Source organism: Wasmannia auropunctata, unplaced genomic scaffold, assembly GCF_000956235.1.
Source record: "Wasmannia auropunctata unplaced genomic scaffold, wasmannia.A_1.0 LD336090.1, whole genome shotgun sequence".
NCBI classification, from domain to species: domain Eukaryota; kingdom Metazoa; phylum Arthropoda; class Insecta; order Hymenoptera; family Formicidae; genus Wasmannia; species Wasmannia auropunctata.
This window is the reverse complement of record NW_012026800.1, coordinates 3,568,052-3,589,742: the sequence shown is the minus strand read 5'-3', so window position 1 is coordinate 3,589,742 and position 21,691 is coordinate 3,568,052. Positions and strand designations below refer to the sequence as shown.

At 43.7% G+C, this 21,691-nt stretch overlaps 1 protein-coding gene across 7 annotated transcripts in view; it reads right to left on the bottom strand.

The window, feature by feature from the left end:
- Positions 1-6,780: 6,780 nt before the first annotated feature.
- LOC105447956 (multidrug resistance protein homolog 49) overlaps positions 6,781-21,691 on the bottom strand; it is a 60,252-nt gene continuing 45,341 nt past the window's right edge. For all 7 annotated transcript variants that reach the window (XM_011686287.1, XM_011686292.1, XM_011686289.1 and 4 more), the window contains 8 exons: positions 21,235-21,658; positions 19,654-19,857; positions 17,543-17,900; positions 17,229-17,444; positions 16,131-17,080; positions 13,771-14,172; positions 13,212-13,358; positions 6,781-10,227 (listed from right to left, as the gene is read on the bottom strand). In XM_011686287.1, coding sequence (XP_011684589.1) covers positions 10,021-10,227; positions 13,212-13,358; positions 13,771-14,172; positions 16,131-17,080; positions 17,229-17,444; positions 17,543-17,900; positions 19,654-19,857; positions 21,235-21,658 — 2,908 coding nt within the window. In that variant the 3' untranslated portion in view covers positions 6,781-10,020. The remainder of the gene's footprint in view (positions 10,228-13,211; positions 13,359-13,770; positions 14,173-16,130; positions 17,081-17,228; positions 17,445-17,542; positions 17,901-19,653; positions 19,858-21,234; positions 21,659-21,691) is intronic.

The window sequence follows — 21,691 nt, the reverse complement described above, 5'->3', positions numbered from 1 at the left end:
TGTGTATGTGTGTGTGTGTGTGTGTGTGTGTGTGTGTGTGTGTGTGTGTGTGTGTGTGTGTGTTATGTTTCAGGGATAGTGAATAAAGAGCGCGCGCAAAGCGCGCGCTTTGTTTTTTCTAGTTTTTATAAATTAAAACTGTTTGGGAATTAGTATACATTTTTTGTAACAAAAACCAGTTGCAACAGATTTTATTAAAAATTCGAAAGTTTTTACTTGAGATTAACTTGAAACATCCAGTAAAATCATTTTATATTAAACTTCTCTTTAACATCTCCTTTTTGTATTAAACTTTTCTTTATATTAAGCTTCTGTTTTCTCTCTCTCTCTGTCTCTCTCTCTTACATCAAAGGCACGATAGATGTATTCGATAGATACACACTTTTATAATATATATTTTATATTGAGATATTGAAAGAAATTATTTGTTTTTTGAAAATTATAAAAAAGAAAGTTATAAAAATGCGTTAATAATTTAAAATATTTAAAATAATAATGTAACTTAAATCTTTTTTAATATCATTGTTATACGTCAACATGCCAGTATCAAATATTATTTACAAATTAAAATGTTGTGTTTAAGCCACGAGAGCTAGTTTTCACAAACACACTGCTCGAGCGTATCCTGTTAATTATCGCCCCATGAACCAATTAGAGTATAGTATAACAAACAACAAAATCAGTCGCGAAAACACAAGGTAGAGAAGTATTCTTCTTCCATGAGGGAAATTTTTTCCTTCTCTCATGGCTGTCCTTCATTTTCACCGCATCATTATTCCCGCGTTATTATCGTTAATCTACGGCAAAACGCGGCAAAACCATCGGATAAAAATACGAGCGTAAAACGAGCGTAAAACAAAGTAATCTTAATCCTTTCGTTAAACTTCACGGATAAGTCAGCAATATTCTAAGCGTGAATAAAATCGACGTATAAATAAACGCGTAACTCGCCACTCGTCTCGGCGAGGAGGAAAAGCGTCGCGGCGCGGTCTTTTTTTTTTCTTTTCAGCGGAATGACATTCTCAGGAGATTCGCAAACTCTGGACGTGCCTGTACGGCGTCCTTCAGCTCGAACCGAAGAATTACGAGCTCGTTTCCGGCCAGCGACATAAGCTCGTAAATTTACGTCGGCCGCCAGCTGGATCCTATATGCAATTTCCATCAGGCTCGCGTCGCCCCCGCCTCGTGCCGCCGATGATTTTTGCCCTTACCCGCACGCGTGCGGCGGACGTGCGCGCTTTACCTTCGGCCACAGTATAAACGACGAGTATCAATAAGCGGTCCATAAAATTGTCGAATTTTATCGCTGCGCCGATAATCTCTCTCACCGTCGTATATTTTTCCGCCGACCCTTTTTTTTCCACGAGCGCGCGCGCGATTCACCCCGCGTTCGTCGATGCGGATCGCGATGAGCCGCGGGAAACGTACGGGCCCCGATTACAAATTCGAATTCGTCGCCGCGTGCGCGATCGATATCGCGATAAACGAAAATGTGTCTCCGCTTCCGAGATACATCGTTGCGACAGCTCGATACCGCAGCCGTGATTCAAGTGCGCCCAACGCTTTCGAACGCGCGTTGAAATATTTACGACGGCCCAGTCAGTTCGTTTGTTATTGCATGCTTATGTTATCGAGTGATATACGGTCACAGCACCGACTGCCTCTTCGATATTATAAATGCGGAATTTTTCCAGTGTTATAAAAATTCGGGAGAGATTTTCCTTTGGCGCAAGACATGTTTTTTAAAACGGCTGAAATATTTTAGAAGGCTAGATCAGAACTACGTATTCAAGATTTAAAAATGTGACGTTGTATTATGAAGCTTATATAAATATATGTACAAATATCTTTTATCAAAATTTTACTTTTTTTTTTGTTACTTTTTTCGGAAATATAATATAGCACGTATAGATATATCCTTTGGCTACACTTTAAGCTGCTACAGCCACAGGAATGTGTTAAAATTTAATTTTTTGCGCAAAATATAAGCGCGTTTAAATAAAATTACGGGAAAAAGAATGGAAAGAAACCGAGGGAGAGCTTCCTAGCGGCGCTTCCTGAATTACATCCCCCTTAAATTTTTCAATGACCGCGTTGCCACTTTCGTCGAATGGGGAATATTGTGGAAAAAATTTTCTGACGCGCACGGTTCGCCAAGATTTTTATCGGAATCGCGATATTGGACGGACCGCGGACGGGAGATATACGGGCCGACCGGATATCCGCGCAGGCAGGCAGGCAGGAGATCCCCGGAACGATCCTGGATCTACCGCCGACAGAAATCCAAGATATGAAAAGTCCGCGATGCGGTTTCGCCATTGAGAGAACGCGCCGGTGGATGAAAGTATCTTACAGTGGCGGCGGCAAAGCCGCACTAAAGCCGCCAAGTTAAACGAAAGTCCGTAAAGACTGATTCAAGCCGCGACGTTGAAAACGCAATAACACCGCCCGCCACCTCATAGGTTTGCCCAGGAAAAACATTTTCGCGACAACTCCGCACACATCGGATGTTTACATTATCCATGATCGATATACCCCGCGTTACTCCCGATATTCAAAACTCTGTGTACGAAATTATAGCTTGCCTCTTTGATATATTACTGAGCGAGTTGGCCGTTTCCGTGGAAGCATTTTATTTTAAACGCTACATCGCGTGTGAGCATACACTTTGCAATATTTGTGCTTACATTTCCTAGATTACTTACTAAAAATATAAATGAAATTGTGTATTTAAAATTGTATGTTTGAATGTACATATTTGATATGTTTAACGGGAAAACTTTTCGGAAAATGTAATCTATTACACATATAACTTTCGTTTGTAAATAACTGTAAATATGAGGAGAAATAGATAGATAGAAATGATAGAAATATGGATAAAAATTCACATTTTTAAATTAATTATTAAATATTCAATGTGATAGTTTCTCTCGTCTGCGCGCATTGATATTAATTATTCAACAGCAAACGCGCACGGAAAATTTTATTCGCGCTCAATGTGCAACGTGATCACGGCGGATAAGAATTCGGGGATATTTACACGTGTCGAAGAAAATCGAGCAAATTGTCTCGTCGTTACGGCGAGTCAACGAAGCTCTGTCTTCCGGTTACCGTTGCCGCCGGTTGCACACGGCCGGCATCCCGCATGAGTATCGCACCTGTGCTGTTGCTAAACGCGTACGTACGAAACGCAGACGATGCATGCAGCGACTACGGAATTCCCGCGTTGCAATTTATGCTGATTTATATGCGCGACGGCTTGCAGAATAGGAACCTACAACGGCATTCGCAATCCCGTTGTCTCTCTCTCTACTTTCCCTTATGGATATATATATATATATATATATATATATATATATATATCGATTTATTTATACTCTGTTTTCTAATTCTATACATCGGTTTGCCTGTGCGTTGCACTGTTATCGTCGCGCATTGCAAGTTAGTTAGGACCTGGTGAAGCTAACGCTCGACCATTAACGAGGTTGCCGTACTTCGTATTTTTACCACATCTCTTTTGCGTAAAGCTTCGAATAACGCCGGTATTTTTATCGGATCTATTTGCCTCCCCTTTTTACATTGTATGTCGGAATACGCGCATTTCGTGAAAAACAATCTCGACTCAGCCTCACAAAATACTCGGCGCGCATGTGAAAATTTTTAAAGTATAATACCGGCCGCGTTGTATTTTATTATTCTCATTCCGCGGACCGGACGGTTATTTTTTCACGCTGTTTTCCTTATGGGTACTGGGGAAGAGATATTTTGCATTCTTGGGGGCCAACAAGATGACGTAGAAAAAAGAGCTCGCGGCGATAATCTTCAATAATGATAAAGCCATCACGCGCATTTGCGGTCTCAGTAATAAATAATGAAGATAGGCTGGCCCCGTTCGACCCTCTTCGTGTCCTACTACAGATCTGTATCTGTTTACACGATCCCTTCTTCGCTGCCCCCTCCCCGCGTGTGCTTATTCAAACGTGTCTACATCCACACTGGCGTTTCCCCGACCGCCATTTCTACGCCACCCGCCTCTAGTTGGCACGATCCCCCGGCTTCCCATGAAACGCCCGGTTCTCTTGGTATATACAACAAAGGACGACGTTCCTCACTGAATGCTAATTGACACCCAGCCACAACGACCCGATGCTAAATTCTGTCCCAAAATTTCGTCTGCGTCTTGCAGCTAAGCATTATTATTAGTTCGATGTTGCTCGAATTAGCCTTGCGCTGTGCGAACTTGCCGAATATTAATATAAGATGCAATATCTCCAAGCATTGATTTTTAACGGAAAAAGTCAGTTGTAAGTGGAATTCTAAGCAGAACTATAATCTAATTCATCGTTACAGCTTAATTAATTATTAATTTCTCTCTCTTAACATATGTATATATGAATATGTAAGCACAATGTATGTAAATATTATGATAATGTTAATGTTAAATCAAATTACCATTTCACTATTTACAATTAGATGCAATAGAAATGTATAATTCTAGGGTAATCCCTTATATAAATTTAATACTGGAAGGTAGTGATTAATTACTTATTTTCAATATTGAAATCACTGTTATTCAAAATAAGTCATTTTCATTTAATAAATTGACTAGTATTAAATTGGATTTCTGTAAGAGATATTTATGAAAGATCGCGAAGAATCGAAATGATTTTTTCGAGTATTCGAGAGGAATCAGCGCTGTCCGGTATTTTAATATTGAATGATTTCGTTAAGTAATAAAGTGTTCTTCTCCTTTCATTCCGCCTCGTAAAACGATGTTGCAGCGAAATGGACCAGCTAAAGAGGAGATGAACTATTTATCGTCTCTCCGTTGTTATTTTTATAAATTAATCAAAAGACGCTCGTTATAACATTAAAAATAAATTTAAAAAAATATAAATTACACAAAATTATTGATTTCGCATATTTCTTGTGCGTTATATTATTTATAATACCAAACGATTTAGAATAATGGAAGAAAATTGGTGATTTAAATCAAATCATATAAATAACTAAATGCATATTTAAATAATAAATATAGGCAAATTTAAATAATAATTAATACGGTAATTAATAATTGATATTTGTGGAGTGAAGAAGCGTTTTATTGTTTCAAAATATCGAACTGAAATTGAAATATCTCCGTTTGATATATCTTCTTGAAATAAAGTGTATTGATTCAAGTATATTGTGTGTAATAACTGAAGAATTATAAGCTGCAGGTAAAGATTAACGAGATCATAATCCATTGAAATTTGAAATAATTAAATTGGTATTATTATTTTAAATGCATTGTATGTATATTGTACGATGCTTTAAATGTCAAAAACTTAAAGGACAGTAATGAATAGATTGATCTCGTTTATAATGCAGATTTATTTGCCTCTTTCCGATATACAAAATTTTAACGTATAACGAGACGAGCCAGAACTGTCAGCTGGCAATCTAGCACAATTAATATTTCGTTATTGATAATTAAATTGCATGTCATTCGCCATAATTAATACCAGTCAATCCCGAATGAATAAAAGACCATTCATGTACACTTCATAAATGGAGAGAGAAAGAGGGAGAGAAAGAGAGAAATTGTAATTTACTTTATTTACTTTATATCAATTTAACTAATCAACGTGAAATAAAACCTGGACCAGACGTGCGACTTATTTCCCCCTGGAATTTGTACAGCGAGCATCAGCGGAAGTTTGCTTAAAAACTCGAATGGCCATTGCAGCCGCCGCGCAGTCTCGCAACTTTGCAAATTCACTCAAAGCCTTGTGAAGAACTCCGTCTCTCTCTTTTTATTTCCCTCCTCTCCCTCCCCCTACACTTTCTCAATACCTGTCTCTCGAGTCACCATCCGTCGAACTTGATATTCGCTTTTTGAATTGATATTCTTTCTGAATCCTTTCGCAGCTCTCTCTCTCTCATTCTTTCTTTCTTTCTCTCTCTCTTTGATGACACTTTTCGACAACGATAATAGGGATGCTCGCCTTTCTCTTCTCTTTACGTACGCCAGAGTTTACAGGCTTTTTACGAATAAATTTCGACGAAATCCCCGGTGAAATAAAGAATGACGAGATCCACGGCGATAAAAAACAACCTGATCCCGACGGACGTGAGACGGTATGGTAATTTAATTTCCGATGAGTTTCACCTCGGCCTGTCGCTGCTTGAAGTGGAGAAATGAGGGAGAGAGTTATCCGTGTTAATAGATATAACTTGCCCCATTCATAACTTGCCCCATTCATAACTTGCCCCTCCCTCTTTCTCATATCGACGCCGGTAATATAAATAAAAAGTGTAATAAAAATAGACATATACTCTTACGAGACGGAGGCAACCAGACGACAAGATAAAGACGTGCCTTTCTTGTCCCGTAATATAAATTGCGCCGTAAAAGTATAATATATAGGTATACGATATAAAAAAAAACGAGTTGATTGCCTCTCGAGAGGCGAGCCGACGCTACTTAAGATCGACACTTTCCGCCCGATAATTTAGCTTATCGCGAAAAAATTATTATTTAATTGTTAGAGGCTCTCACGGGCTTCTCCAAGTTTTAAGCGTTTCCCCGGTAATTAGATTTTTCCGTCAAATTTTCCCTGAGAAAAAGTCGACCCCTAAGTTCATCGTGGAATTATGAAGGATGAGCCAATACGTCTGAAACATTCTTTATAAACGTCATCTTCAACTGATTAATTAATTCCTTCGCGTACAATAATGCAGAGCAGAATGTCGGCGAGGGAGAGAAGACATCGGGGGAAGGGAAGAAAGATACTGTAATTAGATCGTGCTCCTTTCTCGCGAGCTTCTTCTCCGTTTTATAGCTTTCTTTATTATTACGTTACATTGATATTTTTCTTATATAACAAAAACTTTAATACCTTCATTTTCGTATCACTGTAAGCGCACGCGATAACAGTTCGACATATATGTTTAATCTTTTAAATCACTTTCGGACTTCAGTATTTTTTTTCATACGTCCGAGCCGAGGTAGTTTATTCTCCGTTCTCATTTAATTTATTGTAAGATCTCTTAAGTCTCTTAAATTACGGCCGCTGCAGCCATAAACTTAAGTAATTATTCATGATTGACCAAAGAATCGAAAGAGTCACGAGGGCACATCGTTTTCTTCGATTTTGACCATTTTTCTTTTGAAATTGTAATTAAACGTATGAATACAAATAATAATGCATTTATCTTGTATAATTATTTCCTTTGTGAATACAAATCTAAACTAATAGCAATTTTTAGTTTTCTAAATACTCCGAGGGAATAATTAAACTCGTTTTAAAAATACATATTGCTCTGAAAATTCTTCCGAAGCAACGATTAGTCCTTATTTCTGACACGTGACGATTAGCAAGCAGTCACCGCTTATTTGTTTTCAATGCCCCCATTGTATCTCGATTAACGACGATCGGTCTTTCGCGTCCGCACGACGTGTTTGCACAATATTATCTCACAGCTAATGGATCGCGATGGCAGACGTTTGAGACGGGCGCGGCAGCTTTCTTAAAGGCGAGGGGACAAATTCTGAAAAATCGTCCCCGATCTTTTTACACGCACTCCCTTCGCCGTCGAGCGTATATCGTCGCCAAAGCCGATAAGCTTTCGTGCCGGCTGAGTCTTGTTATTAAGGCCTAAAGAGAGACGGTACTCGGATTGGTTATCGGAAGAATGTGATCGCGAAATGACACAGTTGTAATTTATGACAGTCGCCCCGCTACCCCTCCCCCTCTCTCCCTTCGTTCGAAAAACCGATCGCCATTCTACCGCACATCGCTGGAGATCGCTGATTGTTTCGCGATTATCGATTTTCGTTTCGCACGAGGAAAGCCGTTTTGTGTACGGAGGAATCCTGGATACTTACATGTCGGGAGAGAGTGTGAGAGAGAGAGAGGGGGGGGAGAGTCGTCGGCTCTTCTCGTAAATATATATGATTTCCTATTTCATTTTATTTATTCCCCCGCAGTACGTATCGTACACACGACTGTTATTGCGGTAATAAATTTTACTCATACACCGAGCAGCCGCTTTACATAATTCCATTCGATCGAATTCAGCACATGCTCGCGAACGCGATATATTTTCCGGCCGAAAGAGAGTATTTCCTCTTCCCCCTCCAAACCCCCAAAACAAATGCCATATGTATACGCCGTCCCTTGTCGCCCTCGTCTCACCGACCGCTTCATCTTCGTTATACTTGTCCGTCACGTGACGGAGAAGTCACGTTAAACTAACGTGTCGTCGTTAAGGCACCGTTGAGGAATGGGTAACGATAATTTATCGTCGTCCCTTCTACGAATTTTGTATATTCGACGTTTCGCGCGCCCCCCAGGTGATTGAACACGATATATTTCACAGATATCCTTGAAGTGAGAAGAGAATTCCTCCTTTTACTACTTCGCGAGGGAATAAAGATGAACATCTGAATTTTTCAGGTAAAAGAGGAGAAATGAGGAAACGCGAGGGGGACGGGGGTGGGGTGGGGCGGAGCCGCATATTATTCCCAAAGAAGTACTTATACATTTTTCATTTTTGCTACCGTCGTTTAGAGTGCCGCACTGTCGAAATTACGACGGCGCCGGCGGCAGTGGCGGCGGACGAATACTCTTATGTCACGCTCTTGAACACCTGTCGCCATTTGCACATCTTGTTGCACGAGTTACGTCTCGCAAATCGATCGATTCGGTTACGTCGTCTATCTAATCTAGCGGGACAGGGAGAGAGAGACGCAAGTCAATAACATTAATTACGCTAATTGCGTCTATTCGAGACGGTCGCACCGACCTTTCGTTCGACCGACAGGATAAGATAAGACTATTGGACTCGGATTAACGCCACCGCAAAAGAACTCGGTCTATTCCCCTTTTTTTTATTCGATACTGTCTTTTCTTCCTGAAAAAAGAAGAGACTTAATTATGAACGTACAAACAGGTTTCCTGGCACTCGTCATCACGAGACACTACGTTAGTTGTCGTAAAAATCGAAGTCAGGAACTTCGAACGCAGCGTGTACGTGCGTGCAGTGCGCGCGCACGCAAAGAAATATTATCACCTGAGAAAACGCTACGGAAGAAAGTCGACGCATAACGAATAACGGGTGGAGGAATGGTAAAGTCTATTACGCCGGCTGCCATTACGGATAATGCCGCGCGAGACGCATTTCGCCGTCTAGGAGGATGGATGCGCGGGGTTACAAAGCCTAATGAAGTAACGTGCCAGCAGAAGCGACGTCCTCCAGTAAAAGATCTTTGACGGGGGACTTAAGTCTATCAGCCGCAGAAATATTCTGTATAAAAATATCAAAGGAGAAATAAGCGCGAATGATACGGAATATAGGGAATAGAGAGGAAAAGAGAGGGTAAATATTCATCGCATTCGCTTCGTCAGCCTTCATTAGTTACAGCTACTCATTCAGGACGTGCGAACTTAATGAAACGTCTATCAAAATATGCAGCACATGCAAATTTCGTATTCGTAAGAAAATCGCGATGGTATAACTGCCGTAATTAAACTCGTGTCGCGCAAAAAGATAACTGCGGAATAATAAGTTCATGGAGTTATTATAAACATAACATGTCTCACTGACTGAAAATTATAGATCCAAGAACGTCGATACAACTTCGAATTTTGATTCGCGATCAAGTTTCCGCCGAAAATAAGTAACTCGATTGGTTTTCGATTGGTGGTGGATCTTAAGCCGCGAACGCGGTGCTGCCAGTCGTCGTGTTCGCTGCCGAGTCGGCACGGCGAATAAGTCGAATGCTCCGTAAACCTACAGGAACAGTCTTCCGTCTTCCTGGCGCGTCCTCTGGACGTCGGCTGTCGCTTCTGTTCTTCGACGTCTCGATTGACGGCGATTGCGGCCACTCGAGATCCCACTCTGTGCGGTTTGGCTCTCCTCCGCTTCACACCGCCTCTCGACCGTCCCCCTCGAGTCGGTCCTCGCGCCTCCAAGACGCCTCGCGCGATGAATGAAAGCGCGAAGGATTCCGATCCGCCTGACTCTCGCGCTCCTCTATTGCTCTACAGAGGACTGCTGGAGAGTGTGCAAGTGAGCGTAGAGACCACCGCTCGCCATCAGGTCGTCGTGGGTGCCCATCTCGGCGATGTTGCCCCGATCGAGCACGCAGATCACGTCGGCGTTCCTTATAGTAGCCAGACGGTGGGCTATGGTGATACACGTTCTGCCCTGCATGGCCTTGTCCAGGGCCGCCTGCACGACCTGCACGTAGAAAATATCGGTTAATGCGATAGGCCGTTTTCCCGGGGACACGTCGTAAGTGCGCGACGACGACGTCGGCGATGTGAATATAAACGTAAACGATCGTAAGCCCGCGTTAGATTATGCATTGGAGATTGAGGATTGCGAATTGAAGATTAAAATTCGAGCGAAATAAATCGAAATGAAATTAAAATTAATATCTGATTTATAAAATTCTAATCTTCAATTCGCGCAATCTTTAATGTTCAATTTGTGGTCTGATACCGGCTTTTTGGGGTTGGCCTTTGCTTTATCATACGTCTTGATTATCGGCAGAGATTTCACCTCAATAGACGTACTGTGTGCAGAGATTAAAAGAGATGTAAACGTTCTTCTCGGAATTTAATAAAGAATTGTTCGAATAACTGTTATGAAAAATATTCCATTTCAGTATAGATTTTTATATGAATTAATATCGAGATGTACCCGAGAATTAATCGCTCGCGATGGAATAATGTGTATCTCTTTTATCAAGTGTACCTCTCTTTTTTTTTTATCATCGTTACATTTAAAAAAGTCACGAACACAAATAGAGAATTATCTCCTCTCACGGAATTTATGTCTCTAACGGGGAATAAAAAATTATTCACCGCTTACGTAATTCATTTCTAAAATAGTACGATATAAATTTTAACTTTCCATATCGCGCGTTGCATATACATGACATCGACCCATTAAGCGCGCGGAGTGCGCGGGGGCGTGTGGCGCGCGTGGAAGTGTTAAAAACAAATTAACATTAATAATATAACAGCACGCGTATGTTCCTTCCGCGTTCCTGGGGTATAAATTATTCAGTGCATCTTCCCAAAACTAATTCCGTAAACGCGGAGCAATTAACGCGAGAGCGGTGGTTAATGCGGAACACAGTTGAAATCAGGGGGAGCGATTTGGGTACAGCGCGGCGTTTCAGCGGGGCTAATCGAACGCGTAAGCACTTTCCCGCTTTCGTTTTACGGGCACTCGACGACAAAAGGAGGGATGGGCGCCCTTGTGGGGAGATTGTGTTCCGAGAGAGAGAGGGGGGGAGGGGGGAGGGGTGAGCACGGAAACAATATTGCCGCGAAATTCATTTGGCCGCGACGAGCCGTTTCCCGACCGGGGTGCAACAACCGCTTGCTCGTAAAGCCGAGCATTTCCGATTGTTAGCGCCGATAATACCGGCAATGGCGCGGCAGCCGGTATTCGTCCGATAATTCGACAGATCGACATCGAGAGTGACGGAGGGAGAGTATAAAATAAAAAAAATATATATATACCTGGCTGTCGAGATCCCTACAAACTGTTTGACGGATTATTGCGGTACTTGATTTTTGAAAAATAGAATTGTTTTACATACGCGGGACTGAGAAGATGTGATTGCGCGGCTACGCAATTTGCGTGACAGGAGGGGCCGATTCGCGCGAGTATCACCCCGGTTTTAATCGAACACGCCGAAATTATCATATAAAACGCGTGTTGGTATACAGCCGAGTGTAATATGCGGCGAACGCGGGCATTATTTCGCCGACGCGCTCTTTGACTCGCACTCTTTTACCCGTATTTTTCATCTAAATCCCACCTGGGTCTCGTTTATATTCATCTCGCCACACTCACCGTGCCGTAGTTTAGATCACCGCGAAATCGCCGCGGAATCGACGAACCATTGCAGTGGACACTGTATAAATACTCAGATATTTATTATTCGACCACGCTGACTATCGCACCCGTTATTGCTTATCGGAAATAGTTCCGCTTGCAACATAGTTGCGCGATATTTACGTGCTATACACCTCTCTCTCTCTCTCTCTCTCTCTCTCTCTAGTTCGTTAAAAAATGCAGAGCAATTCGCTTGGATCGTGCGCAAAAAATTAATTAATCGTTGTAACATTTTTAATATCTAATTGCTTTTGCAATTTGAAATGACAATTTTAATTTTTTGAGACAATTTTCAAAGCAATACTTAGAGCTGTAAAAACAGCGCTTGCAAATAAAATTTATATTTTTTTTCTTTCTACAATGTCCGTCCATTTTGGTAGTGCTTTCCGCGTTGCGTTTTTCGTTTCCTTTCTCTCGTGCAGAGCATGAATATACACTTGTTCCGTGCGGAGTAAAGGAAAACGTAGCTAAAATGGATTGACCTAAAAACTCGATGCTGACTCGGGAGGGTTAATGCAACCCACGAGCGAACGGAATAAAAAAAGATAAACAAGCGCCTCGTGCAAGTGCTATCTTGCTGCCGGCTGAAGCAGCGAAATTTCGCGCGCAGCGAGAATGGCAACAGACGTTCTTAACGACTGCATAGCGACGCGGGTATGAGGTATACGCGATTCCGCCGCCGGCGGAATTCGCGAAGAAAATCCGGGCGAACGACGCCCGGGGGAGACGCGCGCGACCGAAACAAACCGTTCGCCTCCGTCACTTTTGACGACCATTAACTGCGATTGCCCGTCGCCGGTCGGCCTCTCGCGAGAACGATAACGCGCCGCTCGTGTCCTTCGGAAAAATTTTCAATCGGACTTCCAATCTCGTCGCGACGAGATCTCGTCATCGACGGGCCGCAATCGCTGATCTCACGTCGAATTGAGGAATGCAATCTTGGCGATTATGATACACCGTTAATCGAGAAATCGTTACACGCTACACCGAGCGAGAAGCGAAAGTTGTACACATCCGGATGGAGATCGTTCCGCTTCGCGAATCTCGCGCGGATCGTTTTTTGTATGGTTAATATTTATATATAAGCGAACTTCCTGCAGGTATTGTGCAACAGTTCACGCGTTTTATTTTAGACACGTTCGCTTTTGTGTTACGCTCCGTTCATTGCTCTTACTTTACATTTTCGAGCGCTATTCAGACTCGAGAATAAAACCTATTATCGATCTGACATTCGGATAAAGAGAGGAAAAAATTGTTGGTAAAATTACTCGCGAGTAGTTTCCTTTAGAAGAATATTTAACAATTCTCACCTGCTCGCTTTGAGAATCGAGGGCTGACGTGGCTTCGTCCAGAAGTAAAACTCGTGGATTCCTCAATAGAGCTCGTGCGATAGCTATTCGTTGCTTCTGCCCGCCGCTAAGCTGAGTGCCTTTTGATCCCAGTCGCGTGTCGTAACCCTATAGACAAAAAAGAAGCGGAATTATATTCAATCGCGTAGAATAAATGTTACAAGGTATTAATAATATTATAAAATATTAACATACATTAAATTCTTTTCCACACACAGCCTCTGTATTTAATTTTTCAATTTTAAAAACAATTACGATTATTTTTGAAAAATAGTCGTAATTATTTTAAAATTATTCAAAACCAAGGGTAATGAATAATTACATTAATATTTAATAGCAGCGCAAAATCTCCAGGCTATTTTAATGTTAAATTTATTATTCGCGTAATACTTTCATTATATGTAACAGCATATTAAAGACCTTTTTTTCTCTTTTTTTTTATTACATAAATGAACTCCGGGCTTTTCGCTGTGCGCAACTCATGCGCGAGTATTATATAATAGTGACATCGATGACTAACCAGCGGTAACGAGGTGACGAATGTGTGTATGTTGGCGTTTTTGGCGGCCTCAATAATCTCGTCCATGGACGCTTGTCGGCTGTTGTCGCCGTACGCGACGTTCTCCGCGATCGTTCGGTCGAAGAGCACGGGTTCTTGCCCGACGACACCGAGCTGCGATCTGAGGGTGGCCAGCGAAACCGAGGCGATGTCACGCCGGTCCAGTGTTACGGTGCCAGAAATCGGATCGTAGAGCCTCTGCAAGACCTGTATGCATGTGGACTTGCCGCACCCGCTCTGGCCGACTAGAGCCACCATCTGGCCCGGTTTCACGATCAGATCAAAATTTTTGAGCACTGTCATCTCCGGCCGCGTCGGATAATTGAAGTTGAGCTTCGAGTACCGTATCAAGCCGTCCGCTTTCTGCGTGGCAAAAATACAAAGCAACTCGTTAGCGGGGAGGGAGATTCGAGAGATTCGCGTTAATCCCGTAATTTACGCATCGCTCGTTTTCGCTAAATTTCGCGGAAAGCAGAGGATGCTCGTTTCGCGTTTTTATTATTTTTTTTTCTCCTTAGAATTATTATTATCATTATATTAAAAGGGCGACTAATCGCAACGGCATAATTAAGTGGATTATGATTTGACGAGATTTAATGCGGGTACTGCGCTTTATTTAATTTACGCCAAGATAGCGGTGTTGACTCTCAGTTTCGCGTCTCGAACGTATAATTAACGAGACGCCACTCGGAGCGGTGCTAATCAAACGGGATCGTAAATTTCTAACGGATATCATTTGCACAGGCGTAGCGACTCGCGCGCGCGTGCAAACACGATGCACCGCAAACGAAACAGAAAACCGCGCGTCTCGAACACGAAGATTAAACATGCATCCGGCAATCAGCCGGCATTTACGGCAAGGCGGCGCGGTAATCATCGCGATTAATTTGCGCGTTCCCGCCGCGCACGCTTCAAGAATCGTCAAAACGATTTGCAGTCACTCGTTGCGCTTTATGCGATGCGTATTACGTAAATAGTTTGCCGAGCACATTGTAAATTACGCGACTCCGTCGGAGATCCTGTTTAATAATCCCTGTTAATATTTCATTAAATAATACTATTCAGTATAATACATGTAATAAGTGGCAAATTATCTTACATGACTTTGATTCTGCGTTTTGTGATGAGATAATGGCGATTAAATATGCCTTTACAAAAATTTCGAGCAGTTATAAAAGAACGAAAGAATCTAGCTGCTGATAAACTTTGTTTCTTCAAACTGTCTTTGATTTCAAAGGCAGTTTATCAATAGTCAAATTCTTCCGCTCTTTTGAAACTCTTCGAAATTTTTGTAAAGACACATTTAATTCCCATCTCGTCATAAACCGCAAATTTCTTTAAAAATAAAATAACAGTTTCTTTGAAATTGAAAACAGTTTCAAGGAACAAAGTTTATCAGCTTTATAATACGTGGTAAATCTTACATGACTTTGATTCTGCATCTTATGACGAGATGGCGATTAAATGCGCCTTTACAAAAATTTCGTATCTTACGTTTGATTTCAAAGACAGTTTCAAGGAACAAAGTTTATCAGCAGCCAGATTCTTCCGCTCTTTTGCAACTGTCTGGAATTTTTGTAAAGGCGCATTTAATCGCCGTTATCTCGTCACAAGACGCGGAATTAAAATCATGTAAGATTTACCATGTATTATACTGAATACGATAGTATTCTGTTATTTAACTTACGTACGAAAAATGCATTTTATCTTATACACTTTCTTATACTGGAAATTTCCAAAGATATCTCCGTTCGTAATTCAATTAATTTTAGTAATTTTAAAATAGAGTTTAGTTGGGAACTTAATTTGCTTCATTTACAAGGGAAATTATTCTACAATGAAACACGTGAATCAACGTCGGCGTTTAATAACAACTCGTCGGGCACGTGCGTTAAAACAAATCACTAAGGCTAATAATTTTACGATTCGGTAGCCAATTTAAATGCTATGTTCAGTGTCGCGCAAATTTCGATTAACTTTGTATCAGAGAGATTAATTAAAAGTTAAAGTTAATTACTGTGCAGGCCCCGCGCTTTTACATTCTTTGGCGAAATTTTCCATTCTCCTCTCTCAGCAAAATTTAATTACATATCTTATCATTCATTCGTTATTATTAATCAGCATTCAAACGTGCCGGCTTCAAAGTCAGCTGTGATTTGAATCTTGCAAATGTTATTAATTTAAAGTGACCTGCCGCTGAACGTACATGCGTAACGGAGAGAAAGTGCGCGGTACCCAAAACACGTCGTGTGTAAACACTCGCGGTTTTGCGTAACCGAGTTTACACGCCGAATATGCGTGAGATGTCAAAGTGAACTCACCCAATCCAAATCCTTTCCCTCCGATCCCGGTGGCGAGGTGATTTCCGGAACTCTGTCAAGTAACATGAAGATTCTGCCGGCCGATATCTTGGCCGTATGGAAGTTCGGCGCGAACGCTAGTGCCTGACCGAGCATCCACGAACCGAAGATCAACGCCTCCGACACCTTAATGACCATCTCGTAGCTCAGTCCCTCCTGGGCCACCAGGTAACCGCCGTAATAAAGGCTTATGGCGTAACTGAACATCGGAACGGTCTGGCCGCACGAGTACACCAATCCCCTCAGCCTGTTCCTGGTTCTGGTCGCCCGGGCGACGTGGTCCAGTTCCACGCAGTACCGCTTGAAGAAGACGTCCTCCTTATTGAGACTCGCGACCGTACGTATGTTGGTTATCGCCTCGACGGCCACCCGGGTGGCCGCCTCCATCTTCTTCTTCTCCTGCATCCCCTGGCCGCCCATGACGCGCGCCTCGAAGAACACCGAGGCGAGCACCAGCGGGATCGACACCACCGAGACCAGCGTCATCTTCCACGTGTAGGACAGGGACAGTCCGATGCCGATCACGAGGGTCGAGAAGGCCTGGAGCATGGAGCCGACGCGCGTCCCGGTCGCGCCCTGGACCGCCGCGGCGTCCGACGACAGCCTCGCGCAGAGCGCGCCCACGCTGTTGTTGTCCTCGTCGTACCAGCCCATCTCCTGCTTCAGCATCGCGGTGAACGCCATCCGCCTTATTCGCGTCGTCATACGCACGCCGGACAGGCCGAACATGTGCATCTGCAGGTACGTGCCGAGACCTGTGAGCACGCCGACGACGATGAAGAGGATCGAGAGATAGATGGTCTCCTTCATAACCTCGTCGGGATCGGGATAATTCAGTATCTTGTAAATGTCACCAAACAGTATAGCGAAAGCTGGGAAAGAGGCGCCTACCAACGCTGCCGCGAGACTTCCTAGAAGAAATTGTAAACAACGTGAATTATTTTTCCTCTCTTACCGATACTTTATATTCGGTTCTTTCTGCAGATATGATCTCGTAAGATCAGATTCCATCGCTATCATGCTACTACACGTTATTGTTTCTCGTCAGCTAGAAATTACCGATCAAATTTAATAGCCATTCCGGTCTATTCAGTCCAAATATTCTCATCATAGGCGCGTCGTAAGGTTTCTCTTCCAAGATTTCTACCGATGAATCAGACCTCGCGAGAGAGAGTCGATGGGAGTGCGCGGATAACGTTGAGAACTGTTGATTCAATGTCGGTTTCTTCTTCATTTTCGGAGTCGACATGGTCCTGGCAACCTTCGTGACCTTATCTACACAGTGGCGAAGTGTCAGAAATGTAATTATGTACCTAAACGTTTGCTGAAACAGCGATACTTGTAACGCGAAACGTTCGTGAGCTAAAGCGCACCTTTATCTTTAGTCGCGGTCTCCGCGTGGGCGGACTGCAGTCCGTAATAGTGCTTCTTAAGCGCCATCAATTCCTCGTGGGTCCCCTGCTCGACGACGACCCCGTCCTTGATACACACGATCCTGTCGACGTCCCTGATGGTAGAAAGTCTGTGGCTGACTATAATCGTCGTTCTTCCCTTTGCCGCCGCGTCGAGGGCCCTCTGCACGATCGCCTCGCTGTGGACGTCCAAGGCTGAAGTAGCTTCATCCAGCAGCAGAATCGCCGGGTTCCTCGCCAGCGCGCGTGCGATGGCGATTCTCTGCTTCTGTCCGCCCGACATCTGCGAGCCTCTCTCGCCAACCGGACTGTCGTAACCCTGCGTGAATCCCACAAACCGGCCGTTTCATTAGTTTTGAGTCCCGAGTGCGCGAATTGATATTAGACTGCGGCAGAATTTCGGAATCGATGGAAATTCTCCTCGAATTGTCTCATCGAATTAGAATGCACGTTCTGTCGTATTTGAACTTTAAGTTAAAATTATTACATAGTTTTCTGCAGAGAGTCAAATGAAAAGATATTTTCTCACATGATACTAATGGCATCTTAGCAATTTAATTTGATTTTCTCGCTTCTTTTTCTCTTCTGCAATAACCCTCTTTTTTTATTTCCTTTATTTATTCACATAAACTCGTAAGAATTACGAGTCTTTGCGCGCGCATTTATAGTTGCAAGTTTGCGGTGGTGCCGGTTACATAGTTATATCGGACCACCGATCGCCTGAGGATAGTTTTCGAACGATTTGCGGTACGAAGTAACGGTTATTTAATCAAGGTCGAAACAGCGTATCACACTTGTAGTATGGCAACGCGCGGTTTAATAAATTCTCAAGCCGCGACACGTTCGCGATAATCGCCGAGCGAACGATCGGAGTTCTTCCCGCAGACGGATCGGAACTAGCGCAAAAAGCTAGGAAGGTTTCCCCAGTTAACGGGGGATTTTTCCGCCTCGCGATGCCCGTCAAAATCCATTTTACAATCGACGCGATTAAACAGACAAAACACGCCCAGTCACGCGCTGTCCAGAAATGTTATCGCGGCAGTGCAGGTGGGGTGCGCCGACTAATTGCAATCCTGATGAACTTACACCGGACAGATTTCATTTTTCCAACGACGCGGAAGCTGCGCGCGATTAAATTGTATAAGCGCGTTGCGAGAGCGTAGCGGGATAAACCCTGAATGTGTGTGCAAACGCGACGCGCGCGGCGCGGCGATCCAATGGGACCGGCGTGGCGCGCGGCGGGTTCGCGAGTATCGAATTCACCTACCGATAATCCGCTAATAAACGCCTAATCGTTGACACAGGCGTAATCTCGGATAATGTTATTTGCCCCGCGCGCACGGTTTAACACGCGTGTTTTATCGCCTGTTTGCGCGCGTACCGCGCCGACTGCCGGGCCACACCTGAGACTATTGTTAACACATCGCGACGCGCGATGACAACTGGTTATATCCAGTCCCGGGGGATTATTCGGGGGGAAAATCACGCCGTCTCTTTCGCCGTTACTTGTTAATTTACCTTTTCAATTACGCTCGCGGAAAATCTCGAAATTCGCGCGCGTAACTATAGATTTCCAACGATTAACCGATCGCAATATCGCCACGCGCGGAACCGTGATAAAATTTTATAGACTGTCGCACGATTAAAATGTTTTCTCGCCTAATTTCGCGATTTCCAGTTCGAAAAGTTGTCATCAATGAGCGTGATAAATAATTACGATCTTCGATTAACGATTACGTTCGTTCTGCTATACTGTAGTTTTACTAGTTTTAACATACTCCGAGCGAAACGAACGCTAAAGAATTTCGGTATATGTATAGAAGAGACAATGCCGGATGGATACAATATCTTCGTTGAGTTTTCAATCGGGGTGACAACGCCGACATATCCGCCGGCTCTCTGTGACTTCCCCCCTTCCTCCCTCAGAATGAAACTGGCTGAATCAATCGAACACCCCGCGCCGAAGCACGACCAAAAAGGAAGCTATAATTCCGGACGGGCAAAGGGCGCGGTTGGAATACGAGAAAAGGGCGGCAGCGAGAGGGTGGGAAGGGGGAAGGGGGAGTGCTCACCTCCGGCAGTTTGCTGATGAAGTCGTGAGCGTTCGCTTCCTTCGCGGCTTTGATCATCTCCTCCTCGGTAATGCTGTCATTTCCGTAGCGGATGTTCTCGCGTATCGTTGTGTCAAAGAGCACCGGCTCCTGGCCGACCACGCCGATGTGCGAGCGCAGCCATTGAACGTTCAACGTCGACACGTCGACCCCGTCCAGCAGGACCTGCGGCACAGGAAAATACGGGAGCTCTTGGAAATTGTCTTCCCATCTGTACGCGCACACGTGTGTCGAGCTGACACGCTGGCATTCTCGCGAGAAACGAGAATCGATATATATGGCCGAGCGGAACGGATAATGACGCGGAGGAACTCCGTTTGAAAATGAAATGCTGTCAATTTCCAAGCAGGATAGACTTCTTAAATGTCCAATAAAATTAATTAATATAACTTTTAGAAATCAAATGTATATACTTGAGATAATAGACTACTGTCTTTGTCAGTAATGCTTACCGTTATTGCTTTAATACGTCTTGACTCATAATAAAATAATAAAATTAAGATAGAATTATAAAATTGATAAAGAAATCAATAGAACAAAACCGTAAAGTGTGAGAGAGGAGCACGTAGATACCATAATGTCAAAAGAAATATAATCACCGTGCTTTATACGCGCGCAGCATGGAAACGATCTATGATGGGAAAGTGCATTACGTTGTGCATGGCATTTTAATATTACACGTAACTAAAAGCGAACTTGCAGTTCGTAACTCTATCGAACACACGAGCGAGATGTACTCATTGCGTAGGGCGTGGCGAAAAGCCGCAGGGTATAAAGCATAAAATGTTTATTACACGCAGGATACTGCGTCAGTGTATCCGCAGCTGCCTCGGCGCCGTAAAAATCGCGGCCGCGTTAATAATAACATTGCAACAACATTCCTCGCGCGACACACCCGATCGACATCGCGTGACCGTCCCTCTCGCGCGCGAAAGGGCGCGGCGGAAAGAGAGCTCGCCGTTCTCGTCGCGAATTTTCTCCCCGTTGTGAAAACATAAACAAGATAAGTGAGCCGAGCGATAAGACAATGTGCTCGAAGACGTTCGACGGGTGAGATGATGGAAAATATAACGCGGGGATGTGACGGGCGGTAAAACAATTATTTTCTGAATAACGCCCAAGTAAATTACCGCGGCGCAGCGCCATTTATTCAGCGTCACTGTAATTTCACGAGGGATAAAAACGTCACTTGGACATTTATGGCGCTATATGCGCGGTTATTAACTTTGTTCCCCCCGCGTAACAACAACGCCCGTCATAACGCGCGAGCCGCGCCGCGCGCCTCTCTCTCTCTCTCTCTCTCTCTTTCCGTCTCTATACGCTTTTGCCATTAAAAAATTTCATAAACCGGTTTTTACAGGAAATTTTCTACGCAAACAAAATATAAAATGCGATATTTTTGTGCCTTCAAAAATTAAAGCGTCCTTCGCTCCGCATTACGTGCGACGTGTACGCGATCAAAATGAAATAAATGTGAACGAAGCGGCGCGAATCCTCTTTCGGGCGAGAAGAAAGAATCCGATTAACGGAGTCGCTACCGACCTGCCCGTCCAGGGGATCGTAGAGCCGTTGAACTAGCTGCAAACAGGTCGATTTACCACATCCGGACTCGCCTACGAGAGCCACCGTTTCGCCGCGATTGATCTGCAGATTGAGCGCGTCGAGCACCTGGACGTCCTTCCTCGCCGGGTAGCGGAATTTGACGTTCCTGAACTCGATCTCGCCATTGACGGTGTCCAGCCGTCGGCCCTCCTTGCTGAGGCTGTCGATCGACGGTACGCGGTCGATAACTCTGAAGACCGCGGCCGCCGAGCCGCGCGCCATCGCGAACGCCTCGAGATGAGGTGAGGTGAGGCCCATATTTTGGGCGCCGCTCAACACGCCGAAGAACACAATTACCATGACGGCAGGAGTGTATTCTTTCACCTCCTTCGGGCGGTCGTCCAGGATTAATTGCACGCCGTACCTGCGGCACAAAAAAGGGAAAATGTGCTTTTTG